This window comes from Bombina bombina, chromosome 11 (assembly GCF_027579735.1).
Source record: "Bombina bombina isolate aBomBom1 chromosome 11, aBomBom1.pri, whole genome shotgun sequence".
Taxonomy (NCBI): domain Eukaryota; kingdom Metazoa; phylum Chordata; class Amphibia; order Anura; family Bombinatoridae; genus Bombina; species Bombina bombina.
Genome location: NC_069509.1, coordinates 51849663 through 51868327, shown reverse-complemented (window position 1 = coordinate 51868327; position 18665 = coordinate 51849663). Strand labels below are relative to the sequence as shown.

Genomic DNA, 18665 nt, shown 5'->3' with positions numbered 1-18665 from the left:
TTCTTTTGTATTTAATGTCCCTTTAAGACATACCAGCATCATGCTCTATTACGTATCCATCTCACTGATGACCAGCTCCTGTTATCCACTATGCTATAAAGTCCTCCTTTTTTCTGCAGAAACTGATGAGCTCCCAGCCAAAGGTCATGGTAGCAGCAGTGCCTGCTGGAACACCGCCATGTAACACCTCTGGAACCAAAGAGAAGGGCAGCGTTGGGAATGAGAATCTATTAACGCACAGCCAGAGGGACAGACAGGCACTGAGTGACTTGGTAGAACTGGCTGGGGAAGGAATGACCCTAACGCAGTGGAACTTGGGCAACAGTGAAACACTGGACAGGGCAGGTAATTTAGCTCCACACATTATTGTCTTCACTGCTCCAGTTCGCACAGTAACAATGTAGCTGATATTGTCATGATTTAATTGTAGAAAGAGAGTCATTGGGTAACATCACACCTAGTGGATTTGTTCCGTCACAGCATGAGGAAACCAGTAAGCCAAGTAATCGCCCACAGCCCTCTGTAAGTATCTCCTGTCTGTGGCATATTTATATTATTGCTAGCAATAGTCACTCCCTATTCACAATGTGCGTGTGTTTGTGCCAGACCGTGATCATTACACGCCAGCTGTGATCCCATCTGCATTATGTCCGGGACCATTACAACATATTAATAACTCAGTAATCTAAACAAAATCTCCCCAACCAATCATGTTGAGCTTTGTCTGTGATCCATGCTTTCTAGAAGCCGATCATTTCATTTAAATGTTAGTGCTCTTGCTCTAGAAATACACAGACCTAAAAGACTATTTCTCCAACATAGGTGTGTCCGGTCCACGGCGTCATCCTTACTTGTGGGATATTCTCTTCCCCAACAGGAAATGGCAAAGAGCCCAGCAAAGCTGGTCACATGATCCCTCCTAGGCTCCGCCTTCCCCAGTCATTCTCTTTGCCGTTGTACAGGCAACATCTCCACGGAGATGGCTTAGAGTTTTTTGGTGTTTAAATGTAGTTTTTATTCTTCAATCAAGAGTTTGTTATTTTAAAATAGTGCTGGTATGTACTATTTACTCTGAAACAGGAAAGAGATGAAGATTTCTGTTTGTAAGAGGAAAATGATTTTAGCAACCGTTACTAAAATCGATGGCTGTTTCCACACAGGACTGTTGAGAGGAATTAACTTCAGTTGGGGGAAACAGTGAGCAGACTTTTGCTGCTTGAGGTATGACACATTTCTAACAAGACCATGTAATGCTGGAAGCTGTCATTTTCCCTATGGGAACCGGTAAGCCATTTTCTTAAGTTTAAGTAAAAGAATAAAGGGCTTCATTAGGGCTTAAAAAACTGGTAGACATTTTTCTGGGCTAAAACGATTACTTTACTAAGTATATTTGGCAGATTATTACTTTTAATAGTTGTTAAATCTTGGGGATTGTTTTAATAAAAACGGCAGGCACTGTATTGGACACCTTTTTCACTGGGGGCCTTTTCTAGTCATAGACAGAGCCTCATTTTCGCGCCTCTAATGCGCAGTTGTTTTTGGAAAGCATGGCATGCAGATGCATGTGTGAGGAGCTAAGAACCACTGAAAAAGCTTATAGAAGGCATCATTTGGTATCGTATTCCCCTCTGGGCTTGGTTGGGTCTCAGCAAAGCAGATACCTGGGACTGTATAGGGGTTAAATGTAAAAACGGCTCCGGTTCCGTTATTTTAAGGGTTAAAGCTTTCAAATTTGGTGTGCAATACTTTTAAGGCTTTAAGTTACTGTGGTGAAATTTTGGTGAAATTTGAACAATTCCTTCATACTTTTTCACATATTCAGTAATAAAGTGTGTTCAGTTTGAAATTTAAAGGGACAGTAACGGTTTTATTGTAAAACGTTTTTTGTGTTTTGTTGACAAGTTTAAGCCTGTTTAACATGTCTGAACCATCAGATAACGATGTTCTATATGTATGAAAGCCAATGTGTCTCCCCATTTAAATATATGTGATATATTTGTGTCATAATGTCCAAACAAAGTAGGGATAATAATGCCATAGATATGATATTGCCCAAGATGATTCCTCTAATGAGGGGAGTAAGCATGGTACTGCATCATCCCCTTCTGTGTCTACACCAGTTTTGCCCACACAAGAGGCCCCTAGTACATCTAGTGCGCCAATACTTATTACCATACAACAATTAATGGCTGTAATGGATAATTCTATTGCATGCATTTTTTCCAAAATGCCTACTTATCAGAGAAAGCGTGATTGCTCTGTTTTAAACACTGAAGAGCAAGAGGACGCTGATGATATCTGTTCTGACATACCCTCACACCTATCTGAAGGGGCCAGGAGGGAGGTTTTGTCTGAGGGAGAAATTTCAGATTCAGGGAAAATTTCTCAACAAGCAGAACCTGATATTGTAACTTTTAAATTTAAATTTCAACATCTCCACGCACTACTTAAGGAGGTATTATCTACTCTGGATGATTGTGACAATTTGGTCATTCCAGAGAAATTAGGTAAGATGGACAAGTTCCTAGAGGTTCCGGTGCCCCCCGATGTTTTTCCTATACCCAAGCGGGTGGCGGACATAGTAAATAAGGAGTGGGAAAGGCCCGGCATACCTTTTGTCCTCCCCCTATATTTAAGAAATTAGTTCCTATAGTCGACCCCAGAAAGGACTTATAGCATACAGTCCCCAAGGTCGAGGGGGCGGTTTCTACTCTAAAAAAACGCACTTCTATTCCTATAGAAGATAGTTGTGCTTTCAAGATCCTATGGATTAAAGGTTAGAGGGTTTGCTTAAAAAGATGTTTGTTCAGCAAGGTTACCTTCTACAACCAATTTCATGCATTGTTCCTGTCACTACAGCTGCGTGTTTCTGGTTCGAAGAACTAGAAAAGTCGCTCAATAAAGAATCTTCGTACGAGGAGGTTTTGGACAGAGTTCAAGCTCTTAAATTGGCTAACTCTTTTTTATTTTAGATGCCGCTTTGCAATTAGCTAGATTAGCGGCGAATAATTCAGGGTTTGCTATCGTGGCGCGCAGAGCGCTTTTGCTTAACATCCCTTTCAAGGGTAAAACACTGTTTGGCCCTGACTTGAAAGAGATTATTTCAGACATCACTGGGGGAAAGGGCCACGCCCTTCCTCTGGATAGGTCTTTTAAGGCTAAAAAGAAGCCAAATTTTCGTCCCTTTCGCAGAAACGGACCAGCCTCAAATTCTACACCCTCTAAGCAAGAGGGTAATACTTCTCAAACCAAGCTAGCCTGGAGGCCGATGCAAGGCTGGAACAAGGGTAAGCAGGCCAAGTCACCTGCCACTGCTACCAAAACAGCATGAAGTGTTGGCCCCCGATCTGGGAAGGATCTGGTGGGGGGCAGACTTTCTCTCTTTGCTCAGGCTGGGGCAAGAGATGTTCAGGATCCTTGGGCGCTAGAAATAGTTTCTCAAGGTTATCTCCTGGAATTCAGGGAACTACCCCCAAGGGGAAGGTTCCACGGGTCTCAATTATCTTCGAACAGACATTCTTACACTGTGTAGAAGACCTGTTAAGCATGGGAGTGATTCATCCTGTTCCATTAGGAGAACAAGGGATGGGTTTTTACTCCAACCTGTTCATAGTTCCCAAAAAAGAGGGAACATTCAGACCTATTTTAGATCTCAAGATTCTAAACAAGTTTCTAAGGGTTTCATCATTCAAAATGGAAACCATTCGAACGATCCTTCCTACCATCCAGGAAGGTCAATTCATGACCACGGTGGACTTAAAGGATGCGTACCTACGTATTCCTATCCACAAGGAACATTTTCGGTTCCTAAGGTTCGCCTTTCTGGACAAGCATTACCTGTGGCACTTCCATTCGTATTAGCCACTGCTCCAAGGATTTTCACAAGGGTACTAGGGTTCCTTCTAGCGGTGCTAAGACCAAGGGGCATTGCAGTAGTACCTTACTTGGACGACATCCTGATTCAAGTGTCGTCTCTGTCAAAAGCAAGGGCTCATACGGACATTGTCCTAGCCTTTCTCAGATCTCACAGGTGGAAAGTGAACATAGAAAAAAGTTCTCTGTCCCCGTCAACAAGAGTTCCCTTCTTGGGAACAATAATAGTTTCCTTAGAAATGAAGGTTTTTCTGACAGAGGCCAGAAAATCAAAACTTCTAAGCTCTTGTCAGGTACTTCATTCTGTTCTTCTTCCTTCCATAGCGCAGTCCATGGAAGTAATAGGTTTGATGGTTGCGGCAATGGACATAGTTCCTTTTGCACGAATTCATCTAAGACCATTGCACCTGTGCATGCTCAGACAGTGGAATGGGGATTATGCAGACTTGTCTCCGACGATACAAGTAGATCAAATAACCAGAGATTCACTCCGTTGGTGGCTGACCCTGGACAACCTGTCACAGGGAATGAACTTCCGCAGACCAGAGTAGGTCATTGTCACGACCGACGCCAGTCTGGTGGGCTGGGGCGCGGTCTGGGAACCCCTGAAAACTCAGGGTCTATGGTTTCGGGAAGCCTCTCTTCTCCCGATAAACATAATGGAACTGAGAGCGATATTCAATGCTCTCAAGGCTTGGCCTCGACTAGCAAAGGCCAAATTCATAAGGTTTCAATCAGACATCATGACGACTGTTACATATATCAACCATCAGGGGGTAACAAGGAGTTCCCTGGCGATGGAGGAGCATCCGGGGGAGTGGGAACTCCATCTGGAAATCTTTGCCCAAATAACTCAATTATGGGGCATTCCAGACATGGTTCTGATGGCCTCTCGTCAGAACTTCATGGTCCCTTGTTACGGGTCCAAATCCAGGGATCCCAAGGCGACTCTATTGGATACAATAGTAGCACCTTGGATCTTCAACCTAGCTTATGTATTCCCACCGTTTCCTCTCATTCCCAGGCTGGTAGCCAGGATCAATCTGGAGAGGGCTTCGGTGACCTTGATAGTTCCTGTGTGGCCACGCAGGACTTGGTATGCAGACCTGGTGAATGTGTCATCGGCTCCACCATGGAAGCTACCTTTGAGACAGGACCTTCTTATTCAGGGTCCATTCGAACATCCGAATCTGGTTTTCCTCCAACTGACTGCTTGGAGTTTGAACGCTTGATTTTATCAAAGCGTGGGTTTTCAGATTCTGTAATAGATACTCTTATTCAGGCTAGAAAGCCTGTAACTAGAAAAATTTACCATAATATATGGAAAAAATATATCTGTTGGTGTGAATCTAAAGGATTCCCATGGAACAAGATAAAAATTCCTAAGATTCTTTCCTTTCTACAAGAAGGTTTGGAGAAAGGATTTTCTGCGAGTTCTCTGAAGGGACAGATCTCTGCTTTATCTGTTTTACTTCACAAAAGGCTGGCAGCTGTGCCAGACGTTTAAGCGTTTGTTCAGGCTCTGGTTAGAATCAAGCCTGTTTACAGACCTTTGACTCTTCCCTGGAGTCTTAATCTAGTTCTTTCAGTTCTTCAAGGGGTTCCGTTTGAACCCTTACATTCCGTAGATATTAAATTATTATCTTGGAAAGTTTTGTTTTAGGTTGCAATTTCTTCCGCTAGAAGAGTTTCTGAGTTATCTGCTCTGCAGTGTTCTCCGCCCTATCTGGTCCATGCAGATAAGGTGGTTTTACGTACTGAGCCTGGTTTTCTTCCGAAGGTTGTTTCCAACAAAAATATTAACCAGGAGATAGTCGTGTCTTCTTTGTGTCCGAATCCAGTTTCATAGAAGGAACGTTTGTTACACAATTTGGACGTTGTCCGTGCTCTAAAATTCTATTTAGATGCTACAAAGGATTTCAGACAAACATCTTCCTTGTTTGTTGTTTATTCTGGTAAAAGGAGAGGTCAAAAAGCAACTTCTACCTCTTTATCTCTTTGGCTTAAAAGCATCATCAGATTGGCTTATGACACTGCCGGACGGCAGCCTCCTGAAAGAATCACAGCTCATTCCACTAGGGCCGTGGCTTCCACATGGGCCTTTAAGAACGAGGCTTCTGTTGATCAGATATGTAGGGCAGCGACTTGGTCTTCACTGCACACTTTTACCAACTTTTACAAATTTGATACTTTTGCTTCTTCTGAGGCTATTTTTGGGAGAAAGGTTTTGCAAACCGTGGTGCCTTCCATCTAGGTGACCTGATTTGCTCCCTCCCATCATCCGTGTCCTAAAGCTTTGGTATTGGTTCCCACAAGTAAGGATGACGCCGTGGACCGGACACACCTATGTTGGAGAAAACAGAATTTATGTTTACCTGATAAATTACTTTCTCCAACGGTGTGTCCGGTCCACGGCCCGCCCTGGTTTTTTAATCAGGTCTGATGATTTATTTTCTTTAACTACAGTCACCACGGTATCATATGATTTCTCCTATGCAAATATTCCTCCTTTACGTCGGTCGAATGACTGGGGAAGGCGGAGCCTAGGAGGGATCATGTGACCAGCTTTGCTGGGCTCTTTGCCATTTCCTGTTGGGGAAGAGAATATCCCACAAGTAAGGATGACGCTGTGGACCGGACACACCGTTGGAGAAAGTAATTTATCAGGTAAACATAAATTCTGTTTTTTAAAACAAAGGGATATGAAACCAATCATTTTTTTTGATTTAATAATTTTTTATTGAGGTTAAAATAGCAGGTTCACAACAGTCTCATCAAAAGGTAAAACTTCACAGGATACATTCTACTGACATGACGTGACATTTAAACACCTCATTTTGTGAGTCTAATAGATTCGCAAAGTCCTCAGATTAACAGGTCCAGTCAAGGGACCAGAAGTCAAGCAAGCATTTGAGGACATGTTGACATAGATAATAGTACAAAACACAGTTCCAGCATATATGAAGTGATACAGATTGTGGAATGAACATACAATATTCAAATAAAACAGACTTCAGTTTCTATTCTAAATCTATTAACTGATAACACTGAACTTGTATTAACGTATGGATGATTAGGACTATTATCATATATAAACTACAGAGAAGCAGGAAATTCTAACAAAGTTTAATTACCTGATTTTAAACCCCGAGAGCCGTTCTATGAAAATACAGGAAAAACTAAGTCATGGCTCTACGGGTTGGACAGAGACTACCTAACTCTGTCAAAAGATATGCGGGGAAGAAATAAATCATCCCTAACGCACATAGATAGTGGGGGGCGGAGGGTAGGCCGCAAATAGCATACCGCTCTATTGTTATTGTGCTTATCTAACAACTTTAATATTCATCTTAATTAGCCTCTTCAAACATATGTGAAAGCTATGTTGTGTATAATGTGCTCAAACTACGCTGGAAAACATGGATAATTAGTGAGGCAACTTAACAACAGTTAAAGCTGAGGATAGGGAAGTAGTTAACGGAGGTTCACAGTTCTGAGAGGTGGGAGCTGAATGCATTAGGCTTATGTGCTGTTTACAAAAGATTAATAGGGAAATTTATATAAAATCATTGCCCTAGGGATCACAGGATATATGATATTCTGTAGGTGACTGTGTATGAGATAAACGGAGTAACAGTACAGTCTTAACACCTGAACCAGAGCACTGCAGCGAGGGTAATGTCTTCTACTTATATCTCTACGGAGGTACTATGTGCTATGAATCGCCCAACTACTTAAGGGCAGATAAACTAGATAATGGACCCTAGGGAATTTAAATCTAACCCTACCTATAGTGCATTTACATTGTGTTTAACTCCCATTAATCAAAAAAGATAGTACAGATGCATGTACCATTACACAAAAATTTCTGATAGTCTTATAGCCTGAGATATGCAGCTGATTTGAGAAGCTTAGTGAGAAATGTTAGAATTGTGGGATCTGCATATTCTCAGAATATGTGTTTAAAGATAGAATTATAGAAAAACTCATATAAGTTATTAAAGTGTGGTGTGCAATATGTATGCGTACAGCATCATTCTAGAAGTTGTAAAAAGAATAACACTCCAACACAGCAATCACTCACTTAACAAGCAAGCTAAATATTCATGGCATAATGTAGATTATGAACTAGACTAACACAAACCATTGCATGCAAAAAAACAAAGAAAAATTATGCTCTACCAAGCCTGTAGCTCTGTGTCAACCGTCATGTTTAGTGCACTATTTCGTAGGTACATACTACTTATGAGGCAGGCCAGCCAACTATGTTAGCAAGTGGCTAACTATAGACAACATGTACACCCTTGCAAAAAGGCTACTGAATACCTATGTATCTGGCATGTAGCCGACCCCACTGGAAAAAAGTGCAGCATAAGAGAAAAAACAGACCAACAATAACAAGAAACACAGTGTCCAGGCTATGCAATTCAGTATCAGGCTGGTAGTTATTCACTGATAAACATATGAATATCTGTGCATATGGGTAAATACAACAGTATCTCATTCAGATGAAGATATAGAGAGACTCTTCTCCTCAACTAGACAAATCCAAAGACATCTTTCTGCTTGTCCTATTCAGGGCTGCTGATGTAGAGATACACCACAAGGCTGTGCAAGTATGTCCAGAAAACTAGATCAAAGGGAGGGGAGCGGATCAGTTCACAAGGTGGGTAGGGTGCTAGTAGAGGGCATAACATATGGTAATCTTGTAACAGGGCAGTCTGAAAAGGCTATCCACATTCCCTCAGGTAGTAGACAGAGTCAGCCCACTCCTGTTCTGTTGCGCCCCTCAAAGTCCCAGAGCACCTGGCCAGCCATCACCAGGTACCAAATATCCACAAACCTGCATGCACGTAGATATTTAGCCCAGCTCAGTGTAGCCTTACATAGCAAGGCATCTGCAATATCTTTAGAGCAGGCACCGTCCCCTCTGTGTAGTAGGCTCCGTCCGATATAAAGCTGTCTGTCGCTTCTGGTAGAATCAGCAAGAGCCTGTAAGTCGCTGCACTGCAGGGCACTAGTACCTCCTGGATTCTGTACCTGCACTACCCAGACTCCAGGGTGCTCCGTCTGGCATGACAAACCCTCTGCCACAGTTTTTACTTTCTGCAGGTCAGGTGCGCTGGCAATCTCAGCCGTGCAGGGTAATGGGGCATCTCCGTTCAGAACCGTACTTCGGCAGAGTGCAGTGAGGCTGTCAATCCTTTGACAGATTCTATATTCAAAATCCTCCAGGAGGCAGCGGAAGGCAGAACACAGGTCCGCCATGCTGTCATGTGGTGTCCGATTCAGTCCGTCATGCATGTAAAATGGCGCTGCTGAAAGCGCTTGCGGTCTCAGCTGCCTAGTCCGTGCTGCTTCAGAGATGCGGCTTGTGAGAAAGCTGTTACCTTCGCTCTGTACTCGCTATAAGATGTCGGCAATACTATATCTGTCCCATCATGCAGGGCCGCTTATATGAATAGAAATGGCGTGGCACTAGGGACTGCATAGGCCCCAGCACTCAATCTTTAAATCAGCGTGTTGTACAGGCCCATAATTCTTTTCGGAAGCACCACAGTCGTTTAATTACTTAAGTGCTTGATGGTTGTCCTCATAGGTGCTGCATCGTAGTAGAATTAACAACTTTTGGGCCAGTTAGTAAGAGGAGCCTCAGTATGTTGCGACCATCTTGGTCGGTGGCTCGCTCCGCCCCCCAAACCAATCATTTTTCTTTCATGATTCATATAGAGTATGCAATTTAAAAAAACTTTATCATTTTCTTTCATTTTCAAATTTTCTTTGTCCTCTTGGTATCTTTTGTTGAAAAAAAGGGATGTAAGCTCAGGAGCGTGCATGTTTCTGGAGCACTATATGACAGCACTATTTCCGGTCATGTAGTGCTCCAGACACCTACCTAAGGATCTCTTCAACAAAGAATACAATGAGAACAAAGCAAATTTGATAGTAAACTGTTTAATTTTTAAAAATTGTTTAAAATTTTGGATTTCATATCACTTTACCATCTTTTTTTTACTGCAATTATTATTTGATAGCTAAACTCCACCCACCGTTTGCCTAATTTGGAGAAGCCAATCTGGGCTTTAGCCCACAGACAACAAGGGCAGCCACGGTCATTAGTATAAAAGGGAATTGTTTTGCATTTGCTATCAGTTAGAGCTAATTAGGTTAATATACAGTATGTAGCAGGATTAATCTTGAAGTCAGCAAAGTGCATTTTAAGTTCTGAGAACTAAATATTGACAGTTAAATTACATGAAAAGGGGGCAAAACTAATAATGAAAGTATATTGCTAATTTGTTTGCTTACACATAACTAAACATTTTATATAAAAGTCTCAAGGTGTTTACTGTCCCTTTAAGAGATAAACATCAGCGACAACTATATATATTTGTGTGCGTTAAGATAAATGCAGCATGTTTTGCTTTTGTCCTTAAAGGGACACTGAACCCAAATTTTTCTTTTGTGATAGAGCATGCAATTTTAGACAACTTTCTAATTTACTCCTATTATCAATTTTTCTTCGTTCTCTTGCTATCTTTATTTGAAAAAGGCATCTAAGCTTTTTTTTGTTCAGCCTCTGGACAGCACTTTTTTTATTGGTGGATGAATTTATCCACCAATCAGCAAGAACAACCCAGGTTGTTCACCAAAAATGGGCCGGCATCTAAACTTACATTCTTGCATTTCAAATAAAGATTTTTTTGCTTAATATGTGTGATCATTCAATAATTTTGTCCCATTATATGTTAAGTGATGTTTTATCAATTTTAAAATACAGCAGCTCTAGTTATTAGTAGTAGTATTATAATTATTATTATATCAAAGGGTTAAGTAAACATTGTTTAAATCTAAACTATATATTTATAATAGTTTAACAAATTCCTTCCTCCCTGGTTTCAGGCCCCATTAATGGCACTGGCGACAGACTTCCAAGAGATGGTGAATAACCCTCACCTGAGTGATGCTCAGCTGCAGACCGACTGCGGAGAGGTGCTGAGCGTGCACATGTTTGTACTGTATGCACGGTGCCCCTTGATGGTGGAGGCGGTAAGTCACTTTTTAACTCTTCTGTTGCTTAATGCGCTATTTAATGCATTGTTTCCCATGGCTATCTTCTACAAGGCTCCGTCTTTTGTCACTCAATTTATAAGCAGACATAGTTTTATTTTACTAAGCATTCTGTGTTCAACATCTGCTCATTCATTATAGCATGTAATTTTAATGACTATCGACCCTGCGGCAAAGTACCGCTCGGGAGCCGCAGAAAACTGTTGGTTCAGAGTGTAAGCTGCTGCTGATTGTTTCAGTAATGTTAGATGCACAGCGGAGTCGTGAGAGTATCACTGCTGATTGGTTCAGTGACAATTTCCTCTTGGAATGAAACATTTCCACTTACAATAAGCATGTGCTTCTCTTACTCACTTACCCTCAATATATAGTTTGTCAGCTATATTTCCTTATATTGCTATATATCTACTTCCATATGTGTTGTTACTGATCCGCTAAATTTTTCTTGAATCCTTTTCTCCACTTACTAGGTGCACAGTGAGGGATTCTGGGTAGACGAATCCAGCTCAGGGCGTGTAAAACGTCTTCTTTTAAATGATGTGTCTGCGGAGGCTGCAATCTCATTCCTTCGCTTCCTGTATACAGCCTGCACCGATATTCCTTCACATTGCCTGCCACATGTGTGTGAGCTGGCACGCAGGTAAGATTTGCCACGGAACACATTTACTTAGCTCTGCCACTCTTGGATCTGGAGTTAAAACAGAAAACCACTTACTTGTTTTCTTGCAAAATAAGCACTTAGAAATGCTCATTATAGCCATTGCCTTTAGTGAGAGAAGAGAGCTACCATTATAAAACCTAAATTCTACTGTCACATGATTTTTGCAGCAAAAGTCCTCTACTGAGCATGGGCAAGAAACTAACTGGAGCTAGTGCATGTGTCTCCTAGCAACCACTTAAAAAGGGAAGCTCCTCCTTTGCCTTTCTGTAGAGACCACCCCTTGTGGGGCTGGAACAGGAAGCAATGGACACTGCACAAATGAAGTTTAAAAAAAAAAACCGAAAAAATTGAAAAAAAAAGGTAAAAATGTTTTTAAATGATTAATGTACATTACTGTTTATATGTATAAATAGTGGTCTGAGAAATACAAAGGTCAGTGTGATCTTTATCACAAGAACAATTTCCTTTCTTTGTAGAACTCCTAGATACGAATCATAGCCATGAGAAATAGTGTCTCATAAATCTTCTGCTTCCACAAATTAAGGCGAGTTTAACTTCTGGGTTCTCACATGAGTTAATAAGAAAAGAAAAAGGAAACATGCCTACTTAGTGATCCCTTAAATCAATCTTCAGTCGCAATAACTGAATAGTATCAATAACACTGCTTTCTTTAGCATATCTATGATGAATCTGGCTTCCGCCAATCATTGTGTGCCCCCTGTCCAGCTCATGGGGCAAGCAGTGATTGGAGGAAGCCGGATTCGTCATCCATATGCTAATGAAAACAGGAGATGCGGGCAGAGGATCAACGTTATATAAGGTAAGTATTTTTTATAAATTTGTAAACTTTAATGAATTAAAGTGCCCCTGTTTTTAAGATTATTATTTGATACAGGGCATTAATTCGTTAAAGTTTACAATCACTTTAAAGGGATATGAATTTTAAAAAAATCATTTTGTGATTCTGACAGAGCATAACATTATAAAAAAGTTTCCAATTTTCTTCTATTATAAAATGTGCTTCGTTCCCATAATATTCTGTGTTGAAGAGATATCTAGGTAGCATCTGGAGCACTACATAACAGGAAATGATGCTGCTGCCTAGTTCTCATTCAAATGGATAACATTCTTGCAAAACTGCTGCCATATAGTGCTCACGAAATGGGCTGGCTCCTAAGCATACATTCCTGCTTTTCAACAAAAGATAGCAAAAGAACAAAGATGATAGAAGTAAATAAGAAAGTTATTTAAAATTGCTTGCTGTATATGAATTGTAAAAGAAAAATGTTAGGTTTCATATCCCTTTAACACAGGACAACAATGAAACCTTCATAACGTTTATTGCTAAAATCATAAAAACATGTATAAAAAATGACAGGCAAAGTATAAAAAGGAAAATGTCCCCTGCAGCTCCCTGACACAAAATGAGATGGCAACAATTAACTTATAGTTCCCACATAATTTGATTCAATAAGACAGTGAACAGAAAACTATTTAGCATTTTGCCAAGTGAATATTACCACAATCTTTTTTGTTCAGTGACTGTTATCACTTTGCAAAGGTCACACCATAACAAAGTCTTTCCAACCTCTGCATTTCTTCCTGCTCTGTGCTAGCAAAGAAAAACATTAAAGTGAAGGTCAATTTTCAGAAATGAGTGCCTGGTTTTTAAAAATACTTTTAAAAAAACAGTGGCACTTTCATTGATGAAAGTTTACATTGTACCGGATTTGTAGTAATACTTACCTTTTTACTTCTGCAAAGCCGGATCGATGATCCCCTCCTCCTTCCTGCTGTAAGAAACTGGCTTCCTCCAATCACAGCCGGGCATCACGAGACGCTCTGGGGTGCAAGCCATGATTGGAGGAAGCCGGTTTTGTCATTTCTGACGTCAGTACAGAGGAATTGAGGCTGGGATCGGCAATCCGGCTTTGCAGAAGTAAAAGGTAAGCATTTCTACAAATCCGGTGCAATGTAAATGTTCATCAATGAAAGTGCCCCTGTTTTTAAAAGTATTTTTAAAAACCGGGCACTCATTGCTGAAAATTGACCTTCACTTTAAGGCCACATCTTATAGCATGGCTATATATAAGGCAAACAGTGTAGGAATCTTTATCAAAAGAACAGCAATTTTGACAATTTATTGTATCTGACCAAAAGAGGCTAACATAGATGTTGCCTCATTAATACATAAATGGAAAATGTGTGTGTGCGTATGTGTAGTTAGGTATATATAAACACCTACATTGTGTAGAATAAAAATAATAATTACTTAAAGAAGGCCATCTCTTCCCACTGAAAAAGATGGTGAATACGATTTCGTACTGTGGCCTCCTCTTGGAACATACCAACAAGTGTAATTTGTAACCTTTTATTAACATGTGATTTGCATACGAAGAGAGAATCGCTCTACCAGGAACGAACAACAGCTCAGTAGCTTGTTCTATGGCAAGTTACCACCCAGGAGCAGCTTGTCTTTCTGTTTTGCATAAGTAATATGACCCTGGGGATAGTCTCCCTAAGGGTGATGGGGGAAACCAGATGTGCACTCCTTGCCCAATGTGTTTAGAGGGATATGGCTGCACCTCACTGACGAGACCCAGAGAAGGCCGAAATGATCATCTGGGGTAGCCGTTTTCCTTGTTTAGAGAAGAATTGCCTGGTATTTCAGGGCTGGACTGACCATGTCGGCGGGATTAGACTGATATACCACAGGAAAGTTCACCTCTGTGAAAAGCGCAATTGAGCAGGAAGAAGCTACTCCCAGGTGGCAACCGGGCCATAGAACAAGCTATTGAGTTGCTGTTCGTTCCTGGCAGACTGCTTCTCTTTCTGTTTTGTATTAACATGTGATGGTATGCTTTTACTATACCTACTTAGTATATATTCTACCAGTATGCTATAATTTATCTATATACTGAGCCCTGGTGGGGTCATGTAACAATCTTCTACTCCGTTCACTGTTTTGTAGGTTTGGGGTGGAAAGCCTCATTGACACTTGCGAGCAACTTCTGTCTGAGCCACTCATCTCTAGACAGGAGGACATAGCAGAGGAGGATGATGCGGGTGAGAGGGCAGAGACCTTCCAGGAGTTGCTGAAGTCTATGTGGGTGGATGAAGATGAGGAGATTCTGGAAGATGTTAAAGTAGAAGAACTGGAGGAGGAGAGACTGGAGAGAGTAGGAGAGGGAGAACTGGAGGAGATATATGAGTTTGCTGCCACTCAGCGAAGAATTGCAGAGGATCAGGACACAGATGGAGGAAGCACAAGTGAGCATGACACTCTGCAGCAAGGAGTCGAGTCTGAAGACAGCGCTGTTCGATTTAACATTGTAAAAGAGACAGTGCCAGTTACTGGTATAGACTTCAAACATCTTTCAGCCTTACAGCCACAAGACTCTGCCATAAACAAAACTGTGATAATGGCTTCTCCTAACCAGGTTACAACTAAGTTATCTCTTCTTGATAGTTCTTCATCGTGTCCAGCCTCTGCCACTTCTAAATCAAATGATTTCTCTTTTTCGGTTTCCCCTTCCTGTTCTAGTCTGCCATCTTCTGCTGTCTGTACTATGCTCCAGACATCACCTGCTCAGTCAATCATCCAGTCCGCTTCTCCTTCCAAGTCTACTTGTGTTAATGTCTCTCCTGCCCACCAGCTCTTTGTTGATTCCTCTTTTGTTCCTGCACAAACCACTTCCCCTAAATCCCTGGAAAAATGCCACCTCCAACCTGTTCAGTCTTCAACATCAATTTCTCCTAGTTTGGGAAAAAATGCCAAGCCGGATATGTTTGCTCGAGATAGCCCACCATCTCTGGATGATAGCTTTGAACGGATGTTTTCAGAGACCTGTGGAGAGTATATGGAGCCTTCAGGTGTCTCGGAGTCCAGTGTAACCCCTAGATATTTACCAGATAAGGAAGATGGTCTCTCAAGTTCACCTTCTCTCACTCCTCTTGCTTCTCTTCCAGAACTTGGCTGCTCACCCAAATTCAGTCCAAAACCATCTCGAGCATCTGCTCAAGTCTCCCAGCATATTAAAGATATTCAAATAATAGAGGGTTTTACATCTGCATGCCTTAGTAGAAAAGACTCCAGTCCTGCCCAAGACCCCTCTTGTCACCAGACTTTCTCTCCCAACAGCTCCTGCCTAGCTAAATCCCAGGAGCAGGAAATCATACTCATCTTGTCATCAGATGATGATTCGGAAAGCAGCCACCAAGTCTCAGATTTACCCATTTATAAACAGGAGAACATTACCAGAATAGTAGGAGTCATAAAAGAGTCACCCAAGAGCTTTATTGAGAGGAGGAGCAGTGAAGGACATTCTCATCTGGAAATGAGCAGCAGCACAGAGACTTCCTGGCTGATACCTGCCACCCCTTTACCAAATAAGACAGCTAATTCTTCTCAGTTTCAGACTTCCACTTTAATCCGGACAGCTCAGACCTCCACATTGTTCAGGCAAGCACCAGACCACCAAAGTCCTGTGTCACCAACACTTGCAAGTTCTCCTTTGTCACCTCCTTTACTGTCCCCAACTACTTCAGACAAGCGTTCAATCTCCAACCTTTCTCCAAGTACCAACATTGCTTCAGTGCTTGAAAAACTTCCAGAAGTCCATAAATCAAGCAGTAATGTTCCTTCTACCAACTCCTTACTGCATGTGTCCAGTTCCAGCAACACTGTTTTTGAGGTTTGTGACAGTGAGGATGAGGCTCCCCTAGCACAGACCCAGCTGGATACAAATGCCCATACTTTCCAGATGGACTATGAACCTCCCATTCATGTGGATGATGACTTGTGGTTTAATGGAGAAGAAACACCAACCAGACCCTGTAGCTCACCAATGGCCATTACTTCCTCACCCAGCCAGGGTACTCCTACTAAGTGCTCAGAAAACAACAGCAGAAACACTCCTCACAAAAGAAACACCCAGTCTGGTCGCAAAGACGATTCCTCTCATACAACAGCATCACATAGCAGCCTTCTAAACCCACAACTGTGGGAGGAATGGGAAGAGGAGGAGGATGAGCTACCCGCCATGCTTCCTTTATCTGAGAGGCTGAACAAGGCACCAGAGAAGCAGAAGGAGCTGAAGACCCCAGGTAAGTTACCCATAATGCATACTAGTTATTAGCTGTGTAATATGTAATTAAAGGGATATTAAAGTCAAAAGTAAACTTTCATGATTTAGATAGAGCACTTAATTTTAAAAAAACTTTCCAATTTCCTTCCATTATCAAAATGATCACAATAATTTTACATATACATTTTCTGAGGCACCAGCACCTACTGAGCATGTGCAATAGTTTACAGGGTATACGTATATGAATTTGTGATTGGCTGAGTGCTGTCACATAATACAGGGCATAGGGAAATGAATGTAACTTTGAAATTTGTAAGAAAAAAAATCTACTCATGAGATTGAGATTTATTGCATTGATAGTGAAGTTAATATATATTTGTGACAATCTAAATCTCTTCTCTGTCTCCAGTTTCTATTGTACGTAGGAGGGAGCTGGCACCTAAAGTCCCTATCACCCCATTACCTGAATATTCTGATATGGACACCCCAGTTCTGAAGAAGGAATTGAATAGGTAAGAATATATAAGTATAACCTGTGATTCAGTTATGGCTGTTCCAGACAATCAGGTAGCGTATAAAATATCTTTATAGTTAATATGTGAGACAACCAACCTACCATGATTCTCAAATAACCAATAAGATTTCAGCTTTAGTGGTGATGGACTGAATATTGACAAACCTACTCTCAGCCTTTAAAGACTATACATGGTTTACTGCTTACTTGTTATCTTCAGTTTATAGTTTTCCAATATATTCCTAAACTGCAAGCAAAAAGGAATACTGATTTTCAAAGCATTTAAAGGATATATATATATATATATATATATATATATATATATATATATATATATATATATATGTGTGTAGCGGGGAAGCTGCATCTTTGTAAAGCAGCTGTGTAATGTCCTCTTGATACTTTTTGAAAACTTGCTGTCTTGATATTCCAAACAAAAGCAATCTTTGAAAGAAAAGAATATATATATAAGCAACAGACAAATTACAATAGGACTCATCTCTATAATTAGTGAAATTGTAATATTCTAAATTGATTGATTAATAAGTGTTATGCTCTGGTGTATATTAAGTAGTAAGATAGCTCCTCCCATAACCATTGTGTGTGTGATTCATGTACGTACACAGGTTTGGGGTACGCGCACTTCCCAAGAAACAGATGGTGCTGAAACTGAAAGAGATTTTTCGTTACACGCACCAGACGATGAGTTCAGACTCGGAAGACGAAGTACCCACCTCCCAGCGGCAGCAAAACGTTTGTAGTGACATTATGCAGGTTCCTAAGCTTCCTACAGTCAGGAGACAACTACCCACTGGCAGCTCCCAGGCTTTGATCACTACTGATCCCACCACCTCCAAGATTTCAAGGACGAAGAATAGTTCACAGGCTCAAAAACAAAAGAAGCCGGTATCTGTTTCTGTCGCTGCACGAGATGTAAATACGGGTGGAGAGCAGCCCCTGACAGCATCTCAGGAATCCACTGGATCCTCAGCTTCTGCTAGTGACACTTCCCTATCACAGAGGTACTTATCATTATTATCTTTATTAGTAATCTAACAACAGACTCTGCTGTATCCTCGGCTGCAAGTGACACCTCCCTATCACAGAAATATGGGGTAAATAATTCAAATAGGGACATTTAAAGTCAGCAGCATAACGTTTTAAAGAAAAAACAAGAAAACAACCCCCTCCTTAGATTGCTATGAAATGACCCTGTCTGCAAATTGTAGGTATCAGTTAAAAGTCAACCACTACTACCACTGAATTTCCTTCTTAATATAAGGAGAGTCCACTGGCTTAATTCCTTACTGTTGGGAAATACTGAACCTGGCCACCAGGAGGAGGCAAAGACACCCCAGCCAAAGGCTTAGATACCTCTCCCACTTCCCCTATTCCCCAGTCATTCTTTGCCTTTCGTCACAGGAGGATGGCAGAGAAGTGTCAGAAGATTTCGGAGTTG

At 41.2% G+C, this 18665-nt stretch overlaps 1 protein-coding gene across 1 annotated transcript in view; it reads left to right on the top strand.

The window, feature by feature from the left end:
- Positions 1-18665, top strand: part of SLX4 (SLX4 structure-specific endonuclease subunit) — a 57930-nt gene that overhangs the window by 18583 nt on the left and 20682 nt on the right. Inside the window, exons 8-14 of the mRNA XM_053694862.1 lie at positions 120-345; positions 431-522; positions 10777-10923; positions 11415-11584; positions 14577-16711; positions 17102-17204; positions 17833-18228. Coding sequence (XP_053550837.1) covers positions 120-345; positions 431-522; positions 10777-10923; positions 11415-11584; positions 14577-16711; positions 17102-17204; positions 17833-18228 — 3269 coding nt within the window. The remainder of the gene's footprint in view (positions 1-119; positions 346-430; positions 523-10776; positions 10924-11414; positions 11585-14576; positions 16712-17101; positions 17205-17832; positions 18229-18665) is intronic.